This window comes from Chamaea fasciata, unplaced genomic scaffold, assembly GCF_029207755.1.
Source record: "Chamaea fasciata isolate MVZ Bird 193981 ecotype frontalis unplaced genomic scaffold, bChaFas1.0.hap1 SCAF_1, whole genome shotgun sequence".
NCBI classification, from domain to species: Eukaryota; Metazoa; Chordata; class Aves; order Passeriformes; family Sylviidae; genus Chamaea; species Chamaea fasciata.
Genome location: NW_027094086.1, coordinates 145,323,554 through 145,340,085, shown reverse-complemented (window position 1 = coordinate 145,340,085; position 16,532 = coordinate 145,323,554). Strand labels below are relative to the sequence as shown.

Genomic DNA, 16,532 nt, shown 5'->3' with positions numbered 1-16,532 from the left:
AGGGTCATTTCTCACATTGGGTTGGGTGGGGGAGGTGGAGAGGACAGGCAGCTGCTGGTGTGCCGCCCTTCAGGGCACCTCTGCCTCCCCACAGAACCCTTCCAAATGAGTTGGCTTTGCAGAGCCACGCAGTATTTCACAGGTAAATGACAGACTGTCTACGTGGCTGTAGGTGGGAGGAGAAGGGAGTTGTGGCCACCACATGAAGCCACACTGGCACAATTCTTGGTGTGTTTGAAGAGTCCAGTACCAAATCCCACGGGATCCCCGCTCTGCGTTTCAATGTCATCAGGGTAAAACCCTCAGAAAGTGTGTGATAGGAATGCCATCACATATGAGACATTTCAGGAAGTCTCTGTAATTTCTTTAATATTCAGACAACAGAGCACAAGGATAATAGCTTCAAGTACATTCTTATACATTATTTTGACAGTAATAGATATGTATTTAGTCATAAACTATTCTGTAGCCACCACTATGTGTACATTTTATACAAACTATTGCCATACTCGAACCCTGAAAATGGACAGTGACATCTCCTAGATGTTTTGCACAAGGTTATGACAGTACATCCTTCATACGAGAGCTGTGGCTATGGGTTGGATTGGCCCATCTAAGGAAGCACTTCTAACACACCACGGAGGGGTGATCCTGATGAGAGGTGCCGGAGGGAGAGGTGGAATCCAGACATGGCGAGAGGAAGACAGGAAGCTGCTTGGAGTAAGTGCAATGGAAAACATGGCACAGCATTTCTCTGCTCAGAGAAACAGGCTGATCCTGGTGTAAGAGCATCTCAGCTTCTCACACACCACAAAGCTCTGAGCTCATCCTGGCCTTTGGGTGAAGATTAAATGAGGCAATGTCTGGTGTGGTCTCATCCAGGCTCGTGCCCTGCCCTGACACAAGTGTGGGCTCTGGTCTGACGGCTCTTTAATATCTCAGTTGTGATTTAGATTGAAGCCCTCCAGCCAGTGGCTTTAAGTTTGATCATTGACATCCCTAAACACTTCCACCACCTGACCTCTGGAGAAGGCACCTTCCAACATGGTCATTTCTTTGAGTGTAGAGGCCTTGAAAAATGGCAACCACCTCTCAGAGACAGGGTTAGAGAGCTCAGACACCCAGATGCTGCCATACTAAAGCCCGACTCTTACAGCAGAGACTCATTTGTTCCACAATCACATTCTCACATGCCCCAGATCATCTGGGTTTGCAGCTCTCAGCACACCCCAAAGACAGGGAGGTGGCAGAGTCCAAGCTGGGGTGGGCAGCAGGTCCTCAGCACCCACCAGGCAGTCCACAGTCCCCCTTGATTCCTCTCATTGGGTAGGCATGAGGGTGGCTTGGTTCCTCTCCTGGTGCTGCAGTACCATGGTCACTCCGAAGTCTCATCAACCTGGCCATGTCTGAGCTTTGGAGGTTGGAAGTGGGTCTGGACTAGAAGTTGACAGGAAGGAGAGACCACATCCATCTGTCGGGGCTTCACACAGCAGTCCTCATGCGTGGAGCTCGGCCACCAGCTCCTGACAGCGCTCCAGAAGCTCCTAGGAATTCAGCGTGGAGCAGCATGGTCTACACTCTCTGGAGATGGCCCAGGCAGGGACATTCTGGGAGTCTGTGGAGCTGCCATCCATCCCAGCAGAGAACATGGCTGTGTCTCTGGAGCAAAAGGCCTGGTGGATGAACATCCTAGACTGGTGAGTAATGGAAACCAAAGAAAAGGTGAGAAGACATTCAAGGTAAGGTCCCTTCCGGCACGGTCCCGTCGCAGATGCGCACACACATGCACACGCAATGTTTTGCAAAATTTTTAAAGGGATCCTGGAAACCCTTCATGGAGGAGCACGTGGTGCAGCAGAACCTCACTGATCAGCACCTGTCAAGGATGATCCCCTCAGGATGGGTTGGGGCTGGGGACACAGCGCTGGCCCCACCGCTCAGCTTCTAAAACACATTTCCAGCACCTATGGGTGGCTCGGGATGGACTCCGGCATTACAGCTAAGGAATGTCTCTCAGGATAAACGAACAAATCTTTATCCTTTTGTTTGTTTTGCAAGGGGTGTTTTGCTCTGTTCTCAGTGGCCTCAAGCCCTGTGCTGTTACAAAAGCGGCCAATGAAATCTGGTGGCTGTCTCCTTCTTCCAGCATCAGCCACGTGAATCCCTCTAACGCACCAAAGTCAATGTCTCTCCCTCAGATTTCCATCTTCTGGGCACCCAAATCAAAGCCCACTGAAATCCAGGTGTTGCCACAAGGTGAAGGCAGCTGCCTGCCTTCACATTAACATGCTTCAGAGGGAAAACTTGATTTAGCATCCTCAGAAATCAATTTTAAGAGCTATCCACAGTCTCCAGGCCAGACTGGGAAGTGGACATGGAGTCGGGGCTGGAGCTGGAAGAGAGGAGCATTGCCGGAGCGGGGGATGCGGAGCCAGGCCTCTGGCAAAGGGAAACCCGTCTGCTGGTCGCTCGTGCAAATAAGTGAGGTTCTACTGTCAGTACAAGAGATTCCAGGTTATGCACAGATGTGATGGACTCGTTTCCTTAATTAAAGTACCAAAATTAAACATTATAAGCAACACATCTAAATAAAATAATGGGCACTCATTTAGGCATCATGTTTCCTAAACCAATAAGCAAAAAAGGAAAAAAAAATGGGATGCACCAGGAACTCTTCGTTATTATATACTAACCAAACTGTGCATGGCACATTTTATTTCTATAAAACTATTAAAACTATTACAAAATATTCAAAAATACATTTTAGTAAATTTACAGCAGTTATTTCTCAATTTATTAATGCAAAACATCCTTTTCCCCCCTCTGTACAAACTACCATCTCCATCGTCCCAGAATTGCCGCCATGTGCGCTTTTTAAAAAATATTATTTTCTAATAAACTTTTTCTGAAGTTAAAAATAACAAAGTTTCTTACGGTTTTTGCAAATAAAAAGTTTGTGTAACAGTCTTGACTCCCATGAACGTGGCCAAATGATGTTTTTACAAAGCAAAACATGGAAAACAATACAGGAAATGATGTTACATTTGAAACTATTTAAATTAAAATAATATATTCTCATATTTTACACTATTTCAAAAAACGAAATGTGATTCAGTTAAGTATTGATCTCTCAAAAAAATCTAATTTACAATTCTGTGTATAAAAATATAATTTACGGACCCCCATGAAGTTTGTCTTTTTTGTGTGTGTTTTTTTGTTTGTTTGCTTGTTTTTTAGACTTGCTGAAATGAAGGAGCAATGTAATGGAGAGATGGGAAAGTACAGAATTTTGCTTTCTGAAAGTCAGGACACACATGACATGTAGAAAAATAGACTCTGCGCAGTTTTGCTCGGCCTCACAAAATAATTTTTTCCCCTGTGAGTACAGTTCACATGATAATAAATTATCAAAGAAACTATTTAAGGCTCTTGAAGGTCCGGTTCATATCATTTAAAACATCTATTCAAAATACCAAAGAAATAAATATCCAGGAGAGGAGAAAAAAAAACAAAAAAACAACAACCAACAAACAAAACAAAAGAACAAATAAAAATATATATATATTTATAAACTAAACAGAACAGAACTTCCAGGGGTCTTTGTTTCCCTTTAAGTCTACTTTGGACTGTCCTACTTAATTATTATTATTTTATTATTATTATTTTTAAGTCTTAATCCGTGCTCTCTTTTAAAAATATGTATTTTTTTCTTTTTTTTTTTTTTCTTTTAGGTTTTCCTTTTCTTTTTTTTTTTTTTTTTTTCCTCCTGTTTTTATTCTTTCTCCTTTCTCTCTCTCTCTCCTTCTCTCTCTCTCTCCCTCGATGTCTCTGTCGGAGCCCGGCGGGCGGCCGGGCTGGCGCGGGGTCCCCTCAGCTGGATGTCACCATCATGCCCAGCGGGTGCAGAGAGTCACTATCCAGCACCCAGCTGCCGATGCGGTAGAGGAGCCGGGAGTACCAGTGGATGCCGGGGGCCGGGGGCTCTCCCATCGGGGACCCCTCCGCGGAGGGGCAGAGGGCGGCCAGCAGGCCCTGCAGCAGGCGGAAGGGAGCGAAGGCCCAGTGCGCCCAGCTGTGCTCCTCGATGACGGCGTAGCACGAGGCCAGCACGCGGTCGATGAGGATGGTGCCCTGGGCGGTGAGCGGCGCGTAGGCGCCCGAGGCCTCCTCCCGCAGCGACACGCGGTGCACGGCCGCGGGCAGCAGCTGCCGCCCGCCCTCGCCCAGCACGAACACCCGCTGGCCCGGCCGCACGCGGCTGGCGAACAGCGCCCGGCTGCCGGCGGGCCCCGCCTGCGACTGGTTCTGCTGGGGGGCCACGAAGAGCAGGTGGGCGGCCGTCAGCAGCAGCCGGGCCCGGGGCTGCCGAGTCTCGATGACGTAGAAGAGCTTGTGGGAGCCATCCTCGCGGTCGAGGAAGGTGAGGAAGTCGCTGTAGAGCAGACGGCCTTCCGTGTCGGCCACCAGCACCCTGTCTCCGGGCCTCAGGTCCTTCACCAGCTTGGTCCCGCCTTTCTCCAGGTGCACCGTGGCCGAGCCAGGGAAGCAACCCCCAGATTTGGCTGCCACTGAGTTTTCTGTACAAGGAGAGAAGCACGGCAGATTTAGAGGAGGCACATGCCAGGCTGGAGCATGGGGGCATGCGGGAACTTATCACTTCCCCAGCCTCCCCAACACACCAAGAAAGCACAGGACACAGCCAGACTCCCCTCTGAAATTCCTCCACCCTCATCTACAACCATGCCCCGTTTGCACTCAGTGGGTCAAAGTGAGAATCCCCTTCCTGCCAGATTTGAGCCAGTGCAAAATCTCCTCTGGGTTAGGAGTTACAAGAGTTATTTGGCTCATAAAGGAAATGAGCCAAAATATTTCCACAGAGAAAACTGTTCCAGAACAAAATCTCTTCTGGAAGAACTTCTCATTTGGCTACTGTTTACCCTGCACTGACACCTGATGCCAGATAACTTGCAGGCTTTCAAAGTCGAGTGGTTTTGCTATCATAAAGTCTCTTCTCTAAGCGGGTCTCTGTGCTCTAAATGCTCAGGGTCTCCACTCAGCTCTTACTCAAGAAGCACATCTAGGGCAGCAAACAGCAGAGAACAGGAGGAGACCGGGTGCACGTAAATTTTGCCACTGCAAAGCAACAACCCAAATTTCCCAAATCCCCCTCCACTGTGCTGCACAAGCCCCCATGCTGCCTCCAGCCTTCCTGCTCAGCATGGTGACTACTGGGGCACATCCCAGCCTCACAGCACCCCTGCCTGGCACCTCCAGCACTCTGCTTCAATCCTCTTTCAAAAAAGAAAAAAACAAAAAACCTCTCCCTCTTCCCTAGAAGAAGGATGCTTTTCCCTGTCTCAGAGCGTGTGGTCTCAGAGCAGCCCTATACCTGTGCCAAGCCCAAGCTAATGCCTCCTCCACCTCCTCCAGCTCTTGAGAGTTACTCAAGAGTTTAGAGCAGCTGTTGCTGCTCTCCAGTGCTTCTGACAGGAACAATCTCCGACTTAAAGAAAGCAAAATTAGCAATGAGACTCTGAGCCTCTCTTGCAAATCACTTTTTGGAAACTCAGCCACCTGTGGGGCGGTGGGAAAAAAAAGTCTGCTATATTCCAGGCTGATCCCTGTCTTAACAGAGGGACTTGCAATGTTCCTACCTGCTCTGGCTTTTTGAATATTGGGTAATGCCCTGTAGTATGTCATGGCAGCAAGTGTCTTTGCCACAGCTGCTGAGATTCCCCATCCCTCACTTGCCTTTTCCTGCTTTCTCCCAGTTACTCCTAATACCAGTTAAGAGACCTGGTGATTTAGCTCCTAAAGATGGACAGATTTTATATTTTACCTTCATGGCTATTGCTGAAATTCCTATGATTTAAACAAATCTTTGGAGTGTCTCCTAATGACTTTCTCAGGAAGGACAGGAAGAGTGAAAATTAGACCGTTATTGATTTGCTAATGACTTTATCGCTTCTCCTTCAGAAATGAAGGAGCAAGATTTCCAAGGCCTCCCTCTTCAGGGAGGACATGGCAACAAACAAGCTATGTGCTTTATGTGGAGGCCGCTGCTAGCAAACTACACCTTCCTACAAGCTGGCAGTAAAGGTCTGGCTGGAGCTTTGTTTGCATATTCAGGGACTTGATGAATAGATGTAGTAGTGTAGCAGCTCTACAAACATGCCAGTGAATTGGCAGAGGTGTGAAAATCTGCTTCTTTGAGCAGTGCTTGTTTGGGTTCTCTAATTAAAATCCAATAAAGGATCAGCATTGTCATTCTGATTCATGTAATAAATGCAGACACTCTTGGAAGAGAGGACACTTCCATTTTTTTCCCAGCTTCTTCCCCCCCCTTTTCTCCCCCTCCCTATTTGTTCAGGTGCAGAAACCCTATGTGCCAATTCACACACATACTCTCCAAAAAACCCAGGACCTTCCAAGCACTATTTGCACAGCAGAGCCACTTTTCCAAGGCACTCAAGATCTGTATTTGAATTTTAAATGTAGAAGCTTGCTCTAAATACTTGCTGTAGCCCATTATCAATGTCCCTTTTACCACCCCTGCCTCTCCCTCCTCTGTTCTGGTGACAATAATTCAGGCCTTGGGGGAACTCTTCTTTGCATTCCAGTCTCCTGGATCATACTTTTTGCAAACAGAGATCTAGATAAAGAATCTTCCTGCTGGCATTATGGGATTTAATCTTCTCATGAGATGCTCTGTCATGAAGTGAGGTTTGGACAGTTTAAGATCAGGCTGAGAGAGTGGAATTCAAGCCTGCTCCCTTCAGCCTGCCTCGTACAGTCACACGACCCTGCCTGACACCCTCCAAATATTGCCCCCAAGTCCTTGTGTGTCGAATCTCAATGAGCAGCTTGGGGTGGCTCCTCTCCTATGAAACACCCCTGGGGTGGATTAGGAGGTGCTCCTGGGCTAAGGTCACCGCGCACCACAATCGGACACCTTGTGCTACAAAGCCCATCTTGGCTATTGAAAGGGGTGTTTCGGGTCTCCACACAGCTGATAGCTTTGCAGGGCCTCTTTTCGGATAGAAAGGACCCAGGAGCTGAACAAAAGCCGTAGCAGGCTCTGAGGACAAAGCCCACATGGGCCAGGAGAGGTGCTCAGCCCCTGGGGAGCTCCGGGCTGGAGTGGGGGACGTGAAGTCCTCCTGCAGGTGGGCACGGCAGGGCCGGGCTGGTTTCCCTGCCGTGGGGCTGCTGGGTTCGAAGCAAACAGCTATACTTAAAAGAAAGCCCATTATTTTCTTCTGCAACCAAGTGCTTCCTGACACATCCAGCAGGTTGCTCGGCTAGAGTATGCTCTTAAAAAGAGCTTTAGATGTCATACAGCTGGATGGAGGGAGGCGGTGGAACTGGGGGCTGGCACTCGCTAACAGATTTACTCCCCCAAAAAACACGCCAAGTGTCAAGAAAAGGAACTCGGCGAGTCGGGGATTTCTTGGGAGCTGTTCCCGGGTTGAGACAGCGTGTGGCGTTGTAAGCACAGGGGAGGGGAGGAAAAAAAATTATGTGTATGTGTATCCCTATCTGGGAATTTCCTAGCGGCTACCGCTGAAGGAGGCTGGGGACCACGTTACTTATTTATTTTCCTGGCCGGCTCCCACTCAGAGATTAGCGCTCGCGAGTAAGGCGTGCAGCCAGCGGGGCGGCTGGAGACGGCCACGAGTGTTTGTGTTGAACATGCTCCTTGGATGGGAAAAGCATCAGACCCCACGGGGGGAGGAGAAGGGTGTGTGGCTGCGACGCAGCTCTCGTGGGAAGGCTGGCCAAGCAAATCACCCAAATAAAAGCGCTGTGGAAAACTGCTGCAGCTGGCTGGGCTCCCTTTTTTTTTTTTTTTTTTTTTTTTTTTTTTTTTTTTTTTTTTTTTTTTTTTCCTTCGCCTTCACTCTTTCCTTTCCCCCCACCTCTGCTCCAGCAGGGTCTCCAAGAGGCGAGGGGAAGGCCGGCTGCGCCCTCGGGGCTCTTCTCCCATCCCCGCGGGAGCCCCGGCGGGGCAGACCAGCTGATGGGGACCTTGCAGGGACGAGAGGACGGGGTCCGGGGGCAGAGACAGGGCACAGAAGGCTCTCGGGAGCAGAATCGCGGCCCGGGGGTGTCTCCACACCTCGACACGTCTCTGGGCAGGCTGCCCGCCTTACCTGCTTTGACGGAGCAGTGGATGTGCGCCTTGGATTCGTAGTAGACCCAGTCGAAGCCAGCCTCGACGGCCAGGCGGGCCAGCATGCCGTACTTGCTGCGGTCCCGGTCCGAGGTGGTGATGTCCACGGCGCGGCCCTCGTAGTGCAGGGACTCCTCGGAGTGGTGGCCGTCCTCGTCCCAGCCCTCGGTTACCCGCAGCTTTACCCCGGGCCACTGGTTCATCACCGAGATGGCCAGAGCGTTCAGCTTGTCCTTGCAGCGCTGCGGGGATACGGGCAGAAAGGGAAGGGTCATTGCGGGGGTGCTGCAGCCAGGGGAACACCCCCCCTTCGCTATCTATTGGGCCGCATCCTGCTCTCCCTCTCCAGCCAAAGAGGCGGCATTCCTGCTCTCCCCGCCAAACGCGCCCCAGGATGGGCTCAGTCAGAGCTGAGCATCTTCTGCCCCGCTGCCAGGGAGGGACGGGGAGACAGGTGAAGAGGAGGAGAGTGAAACCTGGGGACACAGGGTGAACAGAGGATACAACATCACGAAGACCCACAGGGACGGACCTTTCCCCTCCTCTGGCACCTGCCGCGGGGACAGGGGGACCCCCCTCCGCTGCACCGCCGGCACTGGGGTGTGAGCATGGTGATTCAAAGCCACCTGCACGGAGCAAATTCCTGCCGCTAAGTGCCCTGTCCCTTCCCGAGAGCAAAGTTTCTGCCCAGAACAAACACTGGCCATATATCTCGGAGTCACGGATTCCCCCCCGGAATGTCTCTGCGGGTCTTTTCAGCTTAATTCTGTGTTGAAAAGGGTATCAATACATGTTAACAGCCTTTATGTGCTGAAGGGAGGGGTGGTTTTTTTCTTCTCTCCCTTCGCCCATCACTCATTAGAGCCCTCAAAGCTGCATGGGCTGGGAGCATTCACTCTGCTTCAAACATACATCGGCGCTCGCCTACAAAGCCGAGCAAATCCATACAATAATATAGCTCTTAGTGGGAAGATGAAAAGCAAGGGAGGGCCAAGGAGGGAAGTTAAGCGGAGCAGGGATACTATGCAAGCTAGGAGCCCCTTTGTGTGGAGTGAAACCCTTCCAACAACTGTGGAGAAAGTACTGCAGGCTTTTTCATTGACCCTCTAGAGCCAGCAGCCTTCCCCGGGCTGAACTGGGCCCAACAGCACCGGGAGCACGTAGAGACCGAGTAATGAGGGGCACAGGATGAGAGAAAGTGAGGAAAAGAGGCGAGCTGAAACCTTGAAAGTTTTGGGGAGATTCCCATTTAGCCAGGCGGGGAATAGACACAGTGGCAAGAGGGGAAAAGGACTCAGCCCGGCAGAAACAGGAAATCAGCACCGAAAGTACTGAAAAGCGCTTGACTAAAGGTACAGAGTTAGGAACACACACATTGCCAACTTTCTTCCTCGTTTTTGAGAGGAAAACAACTCGTGGATATACCCGATGTTGCTCCCTTGATGCAAATACCGATGTGGCTGTAAGCCACGGAGGGATGCAATAAGCTGCTCTTCCCACACTTTTGCTGGCCTGACTGGTGTGCTTGGCCTTCTGCAGGACCATTCTCCCCACTGTGCTCACAGCACAGCCAGTAACAGACCACAGAGTCCCCCTTTCACAGCTCCCAGGGAGGCAAAGCCCCTCCATTACTCCCACGACGCTACTTTTTAGGAACGTGACAAGGTTGCTTAGCAAGGAAGTTCCCGTGTGTCTACCAACAGCCATAAAAGTGATTCCAGCAACACACAGGTCCCCGAGAGATATAAAACACAGTCGTGAGCTCACTTTGGACTCTCTGGCCTACCGTTTTATGGAGAGACACGGGTGTTTGGGTTTCGGCACCGTTCCCGGCAGCAAAGCGCAGCAGCACAAGGAAGTTGAGTTTGATTTATTTTTTTCCCCTCTCTCCCTCTCACACCTGAGTGGATAGATATGCTCCTTCACTGATTTAAAGGGGAAAGGGGGAGAAGGATCAAACGTCTCAGCTGCTGATAAGGCGACAGCACTGCGCGACACGGCCGTGTCTTGCCGCGCACGAGAGGAGCGGGCGCGGGCAGGTACGCGGGCAGCGCCCAGGGGCTCTGGCCGCTCCGGCCCTGCCTGCACCACTTCCCGGCTCCAGCCGAAATAAAGACGAAGAAACGGCCTCCTAAAGGACTTTTCTCCCTTTTATACTGCCTGAGCTGGATTGTCAAAGTCAAAAGCCGTGAAGCCCAGACTATTTATTAATTCATCGGGTCGTGTGCCACAAATCAAGCCCAATTCTGTTCAGCCACCGTGAAGCTCAGCAGGGCTGCCTCCACTAACGCTTTGTGTGGAGGCAAAGTTGTTCAACAAGCCCTCTCCTGCCAGCTCCTAATCTCTTCACAAATGAATTGCTTGAAGGAAACACTTAACAGGTACCTGTCAGTGTAAACAACCTGGTGGGCTTCCTAAATGCCAAGTTGATCTCTAAATTCCTCACATCACGCACCGGTTGTGTGCCTGCATTACACGAGATTGCTATTTTATTTCATACAAATTCCAGCTTTATCATACTGACCTGGCCTCTTTATCTCTCTCCCGAATCCAGCCAATGGCCGGGGTGGGGGGTGGGGGGGGAGGAAAGGGAGGAAGGGGGGAGCCCTTAGCAAACTGCTGGTGTCACCTGCAAAGTTGAGAACCTGACTTACCTACCTCTGTTTGCGTTCCCCCCCCCCCCCCCACCCCCCCGCCCTTCTGGAGTTAATATTAACTAGCGGCTAATGCATTCGGCAACCACTCTGCAAGTTTAACGATTCTGTCCATGAAAGATCTCTCCATGGTTGAAGGGCTCCCGAAGCCGGCGTTTAAAGGCTGGGATTTAACGAGAGGTTGCTGGCCGAGGGAGAGAGGGAAAGAGAGGAAAGCAAGGCAGGGAGGCCAGCGGCACAACCGCACCCCGGGTCGCCGAGGACCCGGCCGTGCCCGGGGAGCGGGAAGCAAGGGCAACCAGTCTGCTCGCTGCCCGGCCCCGCTCCGCTTCCCCGCTCCCTGCCTGGCCCAGGGTTGCCGGAGCCCCGCTCGCTTCCCGACCTCGTTCCCTCACCTCGCTCCCCTCTTTGCCGCCGCCGGGTACCCGGCCCTGCGGCCTCCCTGGCCCCGCCGCTCTCAGCCCACCTCCCCCCTTTGTGTCTAAGGCACGGGAACAAGCACTGAAGGAGAGCGGGAGTGGGGGGGGGGGGAAGTATTTGTTTTCGTTTCGTTCGTCTGAGGGAAGTTGACAGAAGGTCAGGAGTTCAGACGCTGCCAGCTAATGCAGCGGGAGCGGCCAGCCGCGTAGCCGGCGCGGCGTGCCCCGGGAGAGCCGCGGGGCCGGGGTCATCACGCAGCCCGCCCCCGGCCCGCAGCCCACCGCTCCCGATCGTGCCCCGGCTCCCCCCGCGCCCGCCGCCCCGCTCCGCTCCCCTCCGCTCCGCCGCGCACACGCACCGGCGCAGCCGCGCAGGGAGGGATGCGCCGAGCCCCGGCGGGAGCCCGTCTCCCGCGGAGCCGCCGCCGCCGCCGCTGCCGCCGGGCTGCGGAGGGAAGGGTGAAACCCGAGCCGCCGCGATCGATACGCGAGGGGAGTAAGTGGAGCTGAAAATGCGAGAGATGCAGCTCCGGCGGCAGCGGGGGCGGAGGACCGCGGGTGCGCGGAGGGGCGCGGGCCGCGCCCGAGCGGGGACCGGCAGCGCTCCGCTCCGCTCCGCACCCCAGCGCGGGGCGGCGGCGGCGGCGGGCGGAGGCGCCGCCGCGCTCCGAGGTGCGGTGCGATTTAAGGTGGTCGGGAGGAGATGGTGGCAGCCGCCGGTCCCTCGCCCCGGGAGACCCGGCAACGTGCGGAAAATCAGGCCGAGGAACGGGGAGAGTTTGGGAAATTCCACCCCCCAGCCCCCCTTCCCCGCGTCCACTCCCCGCCTAGTCCTTCCAGGCGAGTCCTGCTCTAGCACTGAAGGTGGGGCTTAAATGTATTAATATTAAAAAAGCGCTGTTGACCTATATTTGGAGGAAACCCATTTCCAGTGTCTAGATTGCATGTAGTTTCTGAAACTCCGGGATTGGCAGAGCAATTGACTTCACCGAGCTCTCTGTTGAGCATGAATTATAATTACGAGGTGACTCTCGGAGCGGTTCTCTCGCTCTCTCTGTCTCTTTCTCTCACATTTATCTTTTCTTTCTTTCTTTTCATAAAATGGTTCCGCAATCCGATTCCACCCGAAATCCAATATTTACCCAGTTGTAAACCTTGTGCCATCAGATTTTTTAAAACAGAAGGTGATGCAATGCCGATAAGTTGCAAGTCCCTCCCCTATGGAAGTACCAGAGCATTGGCGGCGAGCATCCTTAAAGAAATATCAATATATTTACGCTCTGATGGGCACAATTGCAAATGATGGTATTGCAATACGAGCTATATAATACGGAATCAGATGAGAAATTGTCGATCCGGCTTCAGCTGCCTTTTGTGAGTGCACGACTGCATGCCTACTAAATTTAGAATATGCTCGCGAGGAGAACAATAATAATAATGAAGGTTAAAATGAAACGAAAAGAAAAAAAGCGAAATTAATAAATATATATATATATAAAATCAAGTCAGAGGCGCAGCAACCGCGGACTACGTTTGTAATAATGAGTGGGTGGCCTGGCGGTCACTATACACTTGGGGTCCTCTGAGCTGTATGCAATTCGTTTGATCAAAGTGCATCCTTGGGGACGAATGCAAACAGCAATCTCTAACCAAGTTACAGGGAACGCCATGGCACGGTAATGACTGTAAGTATCACACAGATTCCCCCACCAAATATCTAAATAGCTCCAGCTCCAGCCCCTGCTAACTTGGCTGGATAGATGGTATTTACATTCAATGGGGAAACTAGTCGAGTTTGGAGGGGCGGGGGGAGGAGGGGGAGAGGGAAAGGAGGGGGCTTTCAAAAATACTAAGACAGATGCGTCCTTTAGGATTGCTCAGAGAGGTTAACAAACACAAATACAGGTATCTCTGTGGCTCTACCTGAGTCATCAGTCTGTCAGCTCCCGTGTTCTCTTCATCCTTAAAAATAATGTCAGGGTTGTAATTTGGGGTTAGTTCTTTAAATCTCTCGGAGTTTCTTGTGATCTTCCCTTCATATCTTCCACTGGCCCCTAGGGTCTTCTCTGCCACATTGGGAATAAACTGCTTATAGGCTAAAGGGGTCAGCTTTTTGGGGTGTCTCCTTTTTCCAATGCCCCTGCCTGGTCCACAAGTCAGCCCAGAGGAGACTAAAAGAGCGCAGATGAAGCCCACCAAGAGAATTCTTGTCAACAGCAGCATTTCGTCCATTGAATCCAATTACTTCAAAGCTCTCTGTGCCTATCCCTGGCTGTCTCTCTAGAGCTCTCTCTCCTCCTATGTCCTTGTCTGCTTTCTGAATCGTATACTATCCACCGATCCCTAGCAAGACAGGTGCTGGAATGGCAGGCTTTAGGTCGCTGATAACGGAACACATCGGAGTTTGGTCGGGAGACAGCAATCGAGAGACAAAAAAAGGGTCTGATTTTAATGGTAGCAAAGCAAGACGCTTGTGAGAGGAGTCTGCCTTTAGTTCTATATTATAGCTGCCAGGGCCGAGAGCTGATTGGCCAAGGCGAGACAAGCTTGTCTTCTGATGTTTTAACCCTCAAAAAGGCAACAAATTCTTGAAAGATTTTTTTTTTCCTTTTACCTGAAGGGCTTGGAGCTGAGAGGGGTGGAGATCGTGCTTTCTTGGGATAACATCAATTACACGCGCTTTTTTTTTTCTTCTTTTTTTTTTTTTTTTCCCCTTTTTTTTTTTTTTTTTTTTTTTTTTTCCAAAAACTTTCTTGGCAGAATGGTACATTTGTCAGCAAGAGGAACAGATGCCTCTCTGAAAGAGGGGAAAATATTAAGGTTAGCAGGCTGCTTCAGTGCAAGACAAGTTTCTAAGGGCAGTTGTGGTTAAATAAAATGCCGAATTATCGGGAAGCCGTGCAAATAGGAACATACTTAGGTAATATTAACGCCCCGGGGGGGAATAATGCCAGTTCAGAGCGCACCCACCTAAATGGCTTTGTAACAGGTTTCTTGTCCCTGAAAAGGGAGATTGCTCTCCCTCCCAAAGACATACATTTTTAAACACACTAGCCTTTTAGCTGATAAATGACCACTTTAACAGCAGAAACGGGTCTGATGCGAAGCGGCAGTTAAATGAAGTTAGTGTGTCTGACTTGTGCATCACACAACTGCAATGTGGCACTGTTTTTAAAATTTATTTATTTATTATTTTTTAATAAAATCAGGACTCTCACCCAGTCTAAAATAACGTTGTATCTTCAGAAGTGCATGAATAGTCAACTGATTAAAAATAGATGGTCTCCTGAGCACGCTATATTCTTTGTTTCTTTGGTCAAACTCGGAGAGGAGCATTTTAGACTCTTACACCTCCTTGCGGGGTGTCATTAAGTTTTTAAGAAAAGCATAGTGTTGAAAGCATCCACAAACACAATTAACAGAGATCGATCCAAGCAAAGTGAATGGAAAGGGGATAAGTTTAATGTTAAATTAATTGTTATCTCATGCAGCGTGGCAAGTGATGTCTTTATCCCGATCTCCAAAAGCTACTAATCAGACAAAGGTGTTGAGAGACGAGCAAAATTGCAGAGATGAGGCTGATAGAGCAGGTTAGACAGAACAGCAGAGTCCCATATGAACAAACACTTCTCTGCCTGCAAAGTGCTCATTTGCTTTTGCTCCTAAGAAAATACAATTTGTCCTAGGATCTAGAAACTTTCAGGAGTTTTTTTAGGAGTTCTTAAAAATTCCAGGACGGTATGATGAAGTATTTCAAAGTCCACTTTCTCAGAAAAACAAAACACATCCAAAAAATAAACTTTAATAAAGTTGTGGGGTTAAAAAAAAAAAAAAAAAAAGAAAGAAAAAAAAAAAAAGAAAAAGAAACAGAAATAAAAAGAGGTCTTTGGGGCGAACAATTATATGGGAGTTTTCCGGTCTGTGACATTGAGCTGAGTAGTAATCAACTTAAACCTTGAAAATGGATTTTAAAATCAGTTTTTAAAGAGGCAAAAAAGTTGTATATCCGTAAACTGCAACAAGCAGGTCAGCACGGACTTTTCAAGGGACAAGGTGGTCTTTTCAGGTAAACTTTAGAAAAGAGCTCAAAGAAGTGGTCCGAAGTGGTCTCACGCCGACTCAAACTGGTACTCTTTCACCTTTTTTAGCCTATGCTTTTCTTCTGCTATTTATGTTTCTTTGTAGAGTTTCAGTGAGACGTGGATTTCTCTTTCCGACCTTTAAATTGAGGAGTTTTGACTTGGAAATGGGTAAAAAGTTAGAAAGTCAGCAGCTTGGCTCCTAGGCTGTTATCAACAAACTTAGTTGCAGAAACAAGTTGTATAACAGCTAAATACCTGCTTCATGCTATTAAAAAACAAACTTAAGTTTTATCTCCCCGTCTGCGTGCATGCGAGAAGACAGATACAAGGAATATATAATTTATACAAAAGAGGGTATGTTCTTTTGATGTGGTTGCTTAAACAGCATGACTTGATATAACAGTTGATTAAACAGCGCCAAGGAATAAAAGCTATTCTTAATGGTGTGGAATACTGCAAAACTTTTATCACCCCTCTTACCTTGTCCCCCTCCCCATGGAAAGAAGATCGATATCCCAGGCACTAGATGGGTGGACATCGCAGTGAAGAAGTCTAGAGAATAAGGACAAACTCCCTCATTATCAGATTGCCATATGTACAAAGCAGTCACCCAAAGATTAACAGGGAAGGAAACGCAAAGAAGGAATTAATTAAATGCAAGTAATAAATGCGAAGGGAGGGGGCGCGGGGGGAAGAGAGAAATCAAGAAAAGTTGTAACTGTGGGAAGCTCGAAATCCCCCTCCTATCAAATTAGATGTGAAAGAAAGCAGAGCTGGGGGAGCGGGCAGGCTCTGCTCAGGCTCAGCGCAGGCTGGAGCTGGCGGCGGCCCCGCCGGGAGCCGGGCGGGGGGAGCCGGGGGGTGCGAGGGGGACACGGGGGAAGCCGGGGGAACCGGGCCGGCGCTCCCGCCCGCCCCGCCGAGCCTCCGGGATGCGCCCTGCCTCTCCTCCCCACCAGGAGCTTTTCTTCTTCCTTTTTAATTATTATTTAAATGCCGCAGCTTCTGGGAAAACAACAGCCCCCAAGCCCCCCGCTCCGCACTCCCGGCAGCACGGCGGGCGGGGGCCGGGTGCTGCCCCTGTCCCGCCGGCCCCAGCCCCGGCCCCGGCTGCCGGGGGAGCCCCGAGCCCTGCCCGCCCCACACCTCAGCCACGGCGAGCACCCCAGAGCAGCGGCAGCCCCCGGCCGGCACCGACGCCTTC

The 16,532-nt window shown here is 50.4% G+C and overlaps 1 protein-coding gene across 1 annotated transcript; it reads right to left on the bottom strand.

The window, feature by feature from the left end:
* Window positions 1-365: 365 nt before the first annotated feature.
* Window positions 366-13,688, bottom strand: SHH (sonic hedgehog signaling molecule). Its single transcript, XM_066200846.1, has 3 exons — window positions 13,170-13,688; window positions 8,154-8,415; window positions 366-4,577 (listed from the first exon to the last, which is right to left on the bottom strand). The coding sequence occupies exons 1-3, from the start codon at window positions 13,476-13,478 to the stop codon at window positions 3,871-3,873; spliced, it is 1,278 nt and encodes a 425-aa protein (XP_066056943.1). The 5' UTR covers window positions 13,479-13,688; the 3' UTR covers window positions 366-3,870.
* Between the last annotated feature and the right edge of the window lie 2,844 nt (window positions 13,689-16,532).